The 10,480-nt window shown below is 36.1% G+C and overlaps 2 protein-coding genes across 2 annotated transcripts; one reads left to right on the top strand and one right to left on the bottom strand.

Annotated features, from left to right (window-relative positions):
• Positions 1 to 1,987: 1,987 nt before the first annotated feature.
• On the top strand, positions 1,988 to 7,489 carry LOC108675093. Its single transcript, XM_018163078.2, has 4 exons — positions 1,988 to 3,259; positions 3,584 to 3,723; positions 4,248 to 4,423; positions 5,777 to 7,489. Exons 1-4 carry the CDS (start codon positions 2,112 to 2,114, stop codon positions 5,894 to 5,896), a joined length of 1,584 nt encoding a protein of 527 aa, XP_018018567.1. The 5' UTR covers positions 1,988 to 2,111; the 3' UTR covers positions 5,897 to 7,489.
• A 1,133-nt stretch (positions 7,490 to 8,622) lies between these two features.
• Positions 8,623 to 10,022, bottom strand: LOC108675094 (ATP synthase subunit d, mitochondrial). Its single transcript, XM_018163079.2, has 3 exons — positions 9,804 to 10,022; positions 9,472 to 9,609; positions 8,623 to 9,085 (listed from the first exon to the last, which is right to left on the bottom strand). Exons 1-3 carry the CDS (start codon positions 9,990 to 9,992, stop codon positions 8,978 to 8,980), a joined length of 435 nt encoding a protein of 144 aa, XP_018018568.1. The 5' UTR covers positions 9,993 to 10,022; the 3' UTR covers positions 8,623 to 8,977.
• Positions 10,023 to 10,480: the final 458 nt, after the last annotated feature.

Raw genomic sequence — 10,480 nt, 5'->3', positions numbered from 1 at the left:
TAATGTAGTCCTTTGTTTTAGAAGAGCAAATTGCTAGCAATTCTTAACAAATAAATGTCACTTTATTTTGAAACACATTTGTACCCTGATCTGCCTTCAGTAAATTATTTCCCTGAACATGATACTGAAATTTACACCCCAATTATGTGAGCTCTAGTTGATCAATTGATACAATGTTTATGATCCTGTATACTAATGATATTTTTCATGTGCACACAGTTGCTGGGACTTCTGCACGGACTAAATTCCTGTGCAAACGTGGGATACTGAGACTTCTGGAACAGCCAAATCCCCCTGCAGACGTGGAGCTACATGGATGCGTCTCCAAAGCTCCAATAAGCATCAAACAAACAAAACAATCACTAAACAACAACAACCAGTCAACCACAACAAAAATAAAGTCACAATTGGGCGTCTGCATTTGACCATTACCTATTGCTCTCTTGATCTAGTTAAGAAAACGTAGAAAAAAACAATAGTCATTCTGATTCATCTGAATCGACTGATGACGAGACAGAGTCGTCAGTCTGCAGTCAGAGTCAGACTGTTACTTAGAGTTCTGACATGTCTCAGACTCTCAGCGACTCAGCCAATTATTAATTACCCATGTCAGGGTTGCTTCGAGATCAGGTAGTAAATGACCATTTTGAGTCACACTCTCACAGATCCAGTTCTCAAATAGGACAAGCAAATGAAACAATGTCCCCAGTTGTGCCTGTTGTGGAGGCAGTAATAGCATGGAGGCACTGGTTTAGACTTTAGGAGTGGGCTCTGAGTCTGAGACTGAATGAGACCACACACCACAACCACAGTAAACAAAAATGTCATCTGTCAAGGATGTGGATATAAATGTGCAATGTGCATGATGATTGATGATATAGTTGGGAAAAGTCCTACTATTTCTGAAATATTGTGGCTCTAATCCTATCATATGATTCATATCTTGTGGCTCTTAAGAGCCACAACTACAAGATTATTCTTGTAAGTTGTAACAATAACAAGTATGAAGCTCCTATTCACTATACAGTATACAAAAGCTAACAAAGCTATGTGCTTCTCTAAAATGTATCTGAATTCTTCTCCATTTGAGTCCATTAGCCATTAGGTGACCAGTAGTGCTACAATCCACTGTGCAGTCTTGCAGAGAGTGGATGAATATTGCAAGATCTTTGGCGACGCTTCAGTAGCAAAATTTATACCTTCAGAAGATCTTGCCGACACATTTAGATTGAAATTCTTTCATTGAATATATATTTGTCAGTCTTTGGCCAAGGGCCAACTATTTGAAAAAGTAAGGTTTCCGGTATGTTGGATTGATCAGTATGCAGTGAAGCTTGTCCGGAAATCAGTTGCGATGAGTTCCCACCAAAAAAATGTAAACATCAAGTTCACGATTACGTAGTTGCGGTCACATTAGAGTGGTCAGACTGCATTATCACAGTTCAGTTGACACTTGCTGTACAATCATGCTGTTTTTAGGGTAAAATTAGTTATTTGGATTAACACGTGCATGCAACCTTGTAAATAAGTTTGTGGCTTGTAAATAGTTTTTCATTACTCAGCGTAAATGGCTTTTCATTAAAAATTACCCAGGGACGCATCTTAAAATTACCCGGCAACGCTTAGGGCTTGAAAACCCATTTATTGGTGACGCTGCATCTACCCTCTGCACCATGGGTGCTACTGTGCTACTATTCTAACTTTTTAATACCTAATCACTTGATTTCAATGATATTGATACCCATGTTCCTCTAATTAATATTGTATAAGTTCTGTGCACTCCAAAAATATGTGCAAAATAAATTTTGAAATAACATAATATTATGATTTATGAATAGGCAGCTTTACCACTGGATGCAAAAACATTCTTGTTATAAACTGATAGTGATAGATATGTAATCCAACATTTCTTTTTAAAAATAGAGATAAATTTCATGTAAGTTAAGTTATTTTATTGCATTTAAATTTATATTTTTTATTTTTTTAAAGGTTAATTCTTTTTCCTTGCATTAGGTAGGTTATCAAATAAAATTTTTCTAAAGATTGAAATGTTTTCTAATATTTAATAGTTTTCACAGTGTACCTAAATTACTGTATGTAGTAAAAAATTAATGCGAGTAAAAATGTTCAAGAAATTCAACCTGAAAATCCTTCCAATTAATACAAATGAATCTAGAAATCCCGTTAAAGAAAATATGGAAAATGTTTCCAGTCTCTCCAAGGGGTTAGATGTCACTGAAAATGGCATCAGGAGTTATGATGGCTTGGATGAAACACAATCATCAGTTGTTCCAAATTCTCAATTGGAAAATTGTAGTGTTGTTCCAAAAATGACTGTAAACAAGAAAAAGTTTCAGAGTCGTGTTTTGAGAAACATGAGGGAAAAGTTAAGAAATGCTTTTTCAGTGGAACATAGAAGAAATGAAAGTAAGCCTGGAAAAAATGTTATCTCTGAAGAAAAAGAATCAAAATTAGTTGTTGCTCACAATCCCAGCTTAGAGAACAGTCTTGAAATTGTGAGTGAGAACTTAAGTGTAAGAAATGATAGATATATAATAAATGATGCTGCACATGAGAGTGCTTGTGAATACAGTTCATCTATTCAGCCCTGGCTACCTCTTCCTGAAGTAGTGTTATCAAGCCACATGAGCTTAGACCATCTTTCCATTCAACACACGAGTACAGTTTCTGCCAGTAATGTCATAAAGAATGGGAGTGAATATACTACACAATGTTCTCATTCCAGCAACAATGATGTAAACTTTCCTGCATCTGATCAGACTGTGGCTTTAAATTCCCCTGCATCTTCTCCTCTTGGAATATGTGCATCGCATCATTGGCCTGTGTCATTTCAGTTCACAGATGCTGGGCTTCTTGAAGCTGATGGAATTCATAATGTAAAACGCATCCTTACTGTTCATAAAGAAACTTATCCAGTTTATCCATTTCATGAATCTTTGTCAAAACACCAAGGAAATGTTTCAAAGTTTCTACCATCAACTAACAATGGCAGTCAACAAATTATTGAAGACATCAGCAGGAATGAAGGAAGTTGTATTGAGACTTATGAAGCAGGTGATGCACCTGTGCTTCCTTACAAAAAAGCTACTTTAGACACCCATGAGCGTGTCAGGAGGGACCCCATTGGTGCTCATTCAAGCTCACAAGCTTCACCAGAAGAACAAGCAGCAACCAAGAGCTGGTCTCAAGAATTTAGTGATATTTCAAAACACAACTGGTACTGGGGACCTATTAAAAGGTATAAAATTTTTGACAACTCATTTGGCTCAATTCAATTCATTTTATAATGCAGATTTTTTTCAAATATAGTAATTTTCAATTTTCAGCATTGTGGCAGCTTTGCTACAGTGTTACTGCAGAAAGATGCTGTAAAGCTGCACAATAATTGTTGCTGTGTCTGTTTAAATGAAAAAATATAAAGGATTGGTGTAATCTTTGCTAAAGGCATTGTGAGATTCTTGGTTCAAACCACTTAATATGGCAAAGCTTGTGTGATGAAATAGTATTTGGTTTTTTAATTTAATGCCAAATAATATTGTCTCATTTTTTTATATTCTCTCAGACATGAAGCAGAAGAGCAGCTTTCCAAGTGCAGTGATGGAGTGTTCTTGGTACGGGACTCCTCCGATGACAGATACCTGCTGAGTCTCAGCTTCCGCTCGTCTGGAAAGACTTTTCACACCCGAATAGAGCACAGCAATGGTATTATGTCCTTCTCATTATGTTCATGGCAATGTCAGCACCTGAGCATTGTTAATGCTCATTGCTTATGATGGGAGAACTTACATTTTTGTTAATGTTCATTGATGACACAGGTTATTTTGCTATTATTATGATATTATTATACTATATTATATTATTCTTAGCAATTCTTCAGTTCCTTTTTATGTGTCCTTAATATCCTTACTGAATAATACGGTATGTATTAAAGTTAAACTAATTTTTTTACAGCATTTTATATAGTAGATGGATTAAAAAGAATATAGGTAATTGATAAGATTTTATGCTAGCGAGCAAAAATTTTTACCATGCGTAACTAATTAGTTTTTAATAATTTTTTGCATCCATTTTATGAATGAATCCCAAAATATTTTATTCCTTTGTATTCATGTCACAAAATAGCCAGTTATAATACATCATCATTGAACTTATTCAAAAGTTTATTCACATAAAAACAGCATGCATCCCAATCCATATTGCTGCCTGACCAGCCGCATTGTCCGCAGGTTTGTTCAGCTTCAACCCAGTCCCTGAACATCGTGGGTACCCGACCCTGGCCGAGCTCATCGATTCTTGCGTGGCATCGTCCAATGCTGGCGTCTTCTGCTACTCAAAGGCCCGCAACAGCAACAACCCCGGCTTCCCAGTGCGTCTATGCACGCCGCTCTCCCGCGCCACACAGGTGCTTTACCAATTTCACTACGGATACGGTACATTACCATTCATCAAGCTATTTCCATTGAAAAAGCCCAGTTAAATAGAGTTAATGTTAGTAGACATAAGGTTAACCCTCAGTTTGCGGATGCCCTCATAAGCGGTTATCATTTATATTTGTATTCAAGAAGGCCTGGAAACTAGAGTTACCGACCTAAGGAATAGGGTTAACTCTTTGTCTGTAGGTACTTTGAAGATCCTTGTAGCTATATATAAAAAAGCCTAGCAACATGAGTTACCTTCGGTAGACAAAAAGTTAATCTTTAATACTCCTTTTATGGGTAAAAAACCTTCGTTTATGTTATTCCTATTTATAGGCTGTGTCACTGGTTACGATCAGTTGATAGAGCTTTAACATTTTGTGCGCGAACACGTTATTTAACTCTAGTGTTCGTGATATTCCTATTTGTTGTGTGGATAACTAGATTAACCCATTCGTAACGGCAATGTGTTCTACAACTTTTTATTCGTATTTTTCTACAGAATCATCATGAACTTGGACCGAATATTGCATGTCTGTAAAAAATAATTAAATATATGTTAATGGTAAAATTATATAAATGGCATTAGAAAATCCCGGTATTATATGGTTCCAACTGAGGTGACACAATTTGCGACATCACTGATTTTTATAAAAAAACATTTTCGTAATATTTTTTGTTAGTAGTTAAATAATATCACAAACTTCCTTTGGCAAACGCGCGTTATAGCTTATATAATAACATATCCCAAAAAGAACAAATATTAATATTCCTTTAGATTGGACATATGTAGGCGCAGGAGTGTTTCTAATATGTCCCTGTAGTTAGCTATGCCTTGAATTTAGCGCTACATGCAAGTTATAGAGTAAATCGTTGGGCGGGACTTTACAGTCCCGGCAGTCAATTACTTTTGAGTTGACATGGCGCAGGAGTGTTACTCATGTGTCCCTGTAGTAAGCTATGCCTCGAATGGTACGCTGTATGCAACTTATGGAGTAAAACATTGAGTGGGACGGCACAGTCCCGTCAGCCACGAAAGGGTTAAGTGTCAATAGGCAAAGCATTAACACTTAGTCCACCATTATTTCATTAATCATAGGTAACTCTACTCGTATCAAAAGTCTGCTAGAACTACCGTCAGTAAACAAACATAGAAGCAGGTCATTAATATGACAACGACCAGGGTGTTTTGCTTGTAAACTAAGAGCTTCAGTCGAGAAGTTAATGTGTGATCCCTTCTATTACACGTTATACTTATTGCGGTCTAGGCTTAAATAGATAAGAGGCCAGTATAAGAATTTAAATGATCAGGCAGACGTAACAAATGCACGATGTTACAGGTGCAGCCGCTGCAGTCTCTGTGTAGCTTCGTGATCCTGCAGCACACGAGGCTTGATTTGGTGCCACTACTGCCCCTGCCTCCTTCCCTCACGAGACTCCTGGCACAAAAACATCGCTGACCTGCGCTTGCATACGTCGCTGTTCTGTGCTGCAGACATTGTTGTTCCTTGCTGCTAACATAGCTGTTCTTTGCTGCACAGAAAAGGCTCATTCAATCATACCTTAATCAATTGTCTCTGAATTCTCTTAGCGTTGTCAATGTTATTTGCATCAAATAGCTTGGGAACGAGAAGTCCTGTCAGTACACAAAGGGTTTAAACCTAAGTGTGTGATTACCATTTAGGTGTGTGATTACCACAAGCATTACACTTGGAAACTTTTATCGTTTTCATGCGCAAGTTTTGGTGCCATTTTAAGGTACAGCAATTATTGAATACATATTTTTAAATTTTGTTTCTGTTGTTCATATTTAGTGTTTATCTCGAAGTCATTTAGGTTGATTACTCAGTGTCCAAAAACACTTTGTTCATGAGCTTGATTTTAGATATAATACTTAATATTACCAAGCACTGCTGTAGTTATAGTGTTTCAATTTAAGTTTGTGTTTATATTTAGATTTGTTAAAAACTCTTGGAAAGTTAGCATGGTTTCAGTTAGTCGAGGGACCGCTATAGAACTGGCCACACAGGTTGAAGGTCCGATTGTGTGCTCCCCTACTACGATAATTCGCTCTCCTACCGCTTCTAAGTTCTTGCTACCATCACTGTAAATTTATGAGATTGTTACTGAAATCGCTGTAGATTTATGAGATTTGCATTCGTTATTATATCGATCACAAAATATCAAATGAACGCCTGTAAAATATTGAGAGGTTTCAACTTTTTTTCTTCAATTTTAGGCCAAAATTATTTTGTATCCTTTATTTTAGCGAAAAATACGCTTAATTGAGACAGAGCAAGACGAGTGAATGTGAATAAATCCTTCTATCGTCATCAAAACTTGCTGAGTATTTGTTTAATAATGCTGAACAATTATTCTAAGGGCGTTAGAGAATTATAAATCAAAACTAATGGAATGAGTCAAAGTGTTAATTGTGATGATCCCGCTTCAGCGGCTTCACTTGTCCCGCTTCGGGCATATATCCCAAGTGTCTGACAAAAAAAACTTATAGAAGAATTAATAGTAAATGTACGAGGTCCTTTCGGATTTTTCAAACGTTTATTTTTTGACATTTCCAGCCCTAGGCAGTGGAGGGATTCGACACTTAAATTCATCTAAAATCAAGTTTCATTTTTCACTACCAGTGAGTGAGCCATAAAATGGCCTACACCAACAAGGAACTTCCTAATAATAGGTATATTCTAGGGACGTATCGCGGGGACCCAGGAGTATCGCGCACGTTTTACTTCACTCCTAACTACCATCACTGTTGATCGGGGTGAACTCGGTCGTACAGATAAGCCCGTCAAGATTACTTGTATAACATTATGTATTCTTACTGTGCAGCCAGTGTTATTCAATGTGCTATTGCTACGTGCCAATATTAAATTTAAGATTTAATATTACTCATTCACATCTGAGCTTAGATAATTTTTACGAAATTATGCAGAAACCAACGTTTAATATTCTGCCTTACTGAATAATGCAGAATACATATTTAGGGAATATGTATTTCTACTATTTAAATACTAATAAACTTTGATGATTGTTAACATAAGTTATTTCTGCCATAACTCTGTCCAAAGAAAAGTTACGTCCATCATAGACTTCAATATGTAATTTTACAGTTACGATTTTTGCAAATAAAGCCTCGAGATCTAACGATCAATCCATGGAAGCTCCTGTAGAGGCTCTGTCCGCCGAACAGCTTACATTAAAGAAATTCTGATGCTTGGATCATGAACTATTCGGGCGGCAATTAAGCAAAATGCAGAAATTTGTGATCTCAAAAGACCATAAGTACAAAGTAACTACGATACTCCGTTATTTACTCACTATCTGGGTCTAGATGGTTTGCTATTATCAATAGCGTTTAAACTCACGGTGGAGATCGCTTCTGAGATACGAATCAAATTCATTGACCGATGAGATCGAATAAACGCGAGCAAAGATTTGAGAGCAAGTCCCAACCTAAAGCAATCGCCTGAAGTCATGAATTGATGTAAAATTACTAATCAACAACGGACCTGAATGGACTAATCAAGGAAAAATGATTATCCGTCTACCATTTTATGTAGGTATAGCCAGGTACATCAGCTCACCAATATTTGTGCAACCAGCTGAATACGCTACGCAAATAGCAATAAATCGTAACTATATCGAATTTCCGGTATACTTCATAATTGCACCACGTTTTCCAGGTGCATGTATATGCACCTGGATATTCCAGGTTTCTGAGAATACCACAATTCTCCATACATAGATGTTTTCTAAGAAAATCTACATGCAAGATGGCTGATCCTGGATCACCAAAATAGTGCTGAACATCAAAAATACTAAATAGTAGGGAAAACACGTGGCCTTACAGCTCAAACGGCCTACATGAGGTATAGTTTGGTTGTTCTGTAACGCATTCAAGGATCTTGGTTTCCAGTAAGAAGAGAATTCGACTAGAATATTTTCTGATATAAATGATATCAAGAAATCAAAATCATCCATGAAAATTGTATCTGCAACATTTGTACATTTATGGAAAGCATAAAATAGTTTTTTCCCTCCACGAAGCATTTCACAAGTTAGTGCAAATTGGGGAATCAAATACAGGCATAAGTGGCAGTCGACTAAAATCAGCAATACCTATACAGTACCGTAGGTACATTTAAAATTGAATGAGAATGATATCAAATTTCCGTTTAAATTTTGTTTAATAGAAATTTTTCCAGAACATATTGCTGTAGCAGAAGTTTTCTTATGTACAAACACAGCAGTGTGATAGGCAATGTAGTGTCTCAAAATAAATAACATGAACAAGTGCAGTCAAGCAATAAATCAATTACTTCAAGGTTCAGCTGAATTGTGTGCAGCAAAAAGAAATATTTCAAGACTTCATTACAGGCAAAAGTGTAAATCGAATTTGCAACCACAATTTCTTAAAAACCAGAGATCGTACTTTTCACTGCTCTGTTATGGGTATCATCTCCATGTACTTTAGTATTGAGTGCTTGTAATATTGCCACAACACACATGCAGTCAGTATGGGCTCAGTGCGCTTCATCAAACTTGCCCTCCTTGGCCATTCGTTCCAGGTACTCAGGCTGGCACTCCTCGATGTGCGGCCACATGGTGGGACGTTCGAATGAATCCAGAGCCTGTGCAGGGACAGTGAAAATATCATATATCTCTTCCAAATGGAGCATTCCACAGAATGTCGCTATAATACAGTACCAAAAAGATGTGTGCTGAAAAGTGATTGAGTGTTGAGCACCGTAAGTGATTTAGTTTGAAGTAATAGTATAGTATATTTCAAGTAAAATATAATGCAATTTTTTCCAATTGAAGTTACATATTAAACTCTGGAATATGCATAGTCATAAGGATAAAAGCATAGAGGACCCATTTTAAAAATAAATAAATGTTGATCAAAATATTTGCTATAGACAATTATGTAACATTTATTTATGAGGACTGAAACGTACGTATTCACTTTATTAATTAAAATACACATGAGAGATAAAGATACAAATTTTAAACTCACATGATTGGGAAATGCATCGAAGTATTCCTCCAAGTTCATCTCTGTGATTGGCATCATTGCTTCCACTTTGGCAAGCTCAGCCTTCATACTTACAACTGAGGCTTGCATTTTCTTCACAAATTCCTCTACAGCTATCATCTGAAGGACATGATTAGCATTAATTGAAGCATTTCATAATCTTGTCTATAAAATGTTTAGAAATTATCTCATTTATAAAATGGTCAGAAATTAGCTCATCTATAAAATGTTCAGAAATTATCTCAAACTATTTCACAATCCAGTCGAGTGGATTGTAAAACAGCATTGACTGGAATTGATAATTGTTAGCATACAGTAGCTTTCTCCTGCTCGTCAATTTTTGATGTGTAAACATCCTTAGGGTATGGCACAGTGAGAGCTTGGTACTGCTTCTGGAACTCAGCCACCATGTTGGGGACGCTCACACGACCCTCGTACTGGGTCCAATTAATGGCAGGGAGATCCTTGGGCAGGGATGCTACTCTGTAAAATGGATTTTTCATCAATGCATAAGTTAATCAAGCAATTAAAAATATTTTTTACATATTACAAGAAAATATGCAACTTTATTTTTAAAACATACAAAGAAAATTTCAGAGAATTTTGGTTTTTCATTTCATTTCAAACACTAAAAAAATAAAAAATAGGTAGGTAAATATCTAAATGCTTGATCACAAAGTTTTCTTATATGAACATTGCCATGAAATATTTATAGACATTTATATGCATCTTGACACATTTTGAAATTAATTTCATCTCGAATAACCTCAGAAGAATAAATTTTTGCAATACAGTAATATTAACTAGTCAAAACTCTAGCATCAAATATTAAATTTCAATATAAAGCCTTTGAACCTAGATTGTCATTGCCGACTGTTAATTTCTGAAAAATTGGAATGCCTTTTGGTCATATCTTGCAGCCTGAAACTTGCATAAACTTAGAAATAAGGAATTCTAAGTTGCTAAAAATGTTTTTTGACAGTTCATATAT

Source organism: Hyalella azteca, unplaced genomic scaffold (assembly GCF_000764305.2).
Source record: "Hyalella azteca isolate HAZT.00-mixed unplaced genomic scaffold, Hazt_2.0.2 contig13846, whole genome shotgun sequence".
NCBI lineage: Eukaryota > Metazoa > Arthropoda > Malacostraca > Amphipoda > Hyalellidae > Hyalella > Hyalella azteca.
Note: the sequence above shows the minus strand (reverse complement) of the source record. Positions and strands in the feature narration are given on the sequence as shown.

Excerpts from the sequence above, each read along its gene's own strand:
- LOC108675093 (XM_018163078.2), top strand. The coding sequence starts at position 2,112 with ATGCGAGTAAAAATGTTCAAGAAATTCAACCTGAAAATCCTTCCAATT. Across the intron at positions 3,260-3,583 it reads TACTGGGGACCTATTAAAAG|ACATGAAGCAGAAGAGCAGC; the intron begins GTATAAAATTTT and ends ATATTCTCTCAG. Across the intron at positions 3,724-4,247 it reads CCGAATAGAGCACAGCAATG|GTTTGTTCAGCTTCAACCCA; the intron begins GTATTATGTCCT and ends CATTGTCCGCAG.
- LOC108675094 (XM_018163079.2), bottom strand. The coding sequence starts at position 9,992 with ATGAAAAATCCATTTTACAGAGTAGCATCCCTGCCCAAGGATCTCCCT. Across the intron at positions 9,610-9,803 it reads ACGAGCAGGAGAAAGCTACT|ATGATAGCTGTAGAGGAATT; the intron begins GTATGCTAACAA and ends CATGTCCTTCAG. Across the intron at positions 9,086-9,471 it reads TCGATGCATTTCCCAATCAT|GCTCTGGATTCATTCGAACG; the intron begins GTGAGTTTAAAA and ends GTCCCTGCACAG.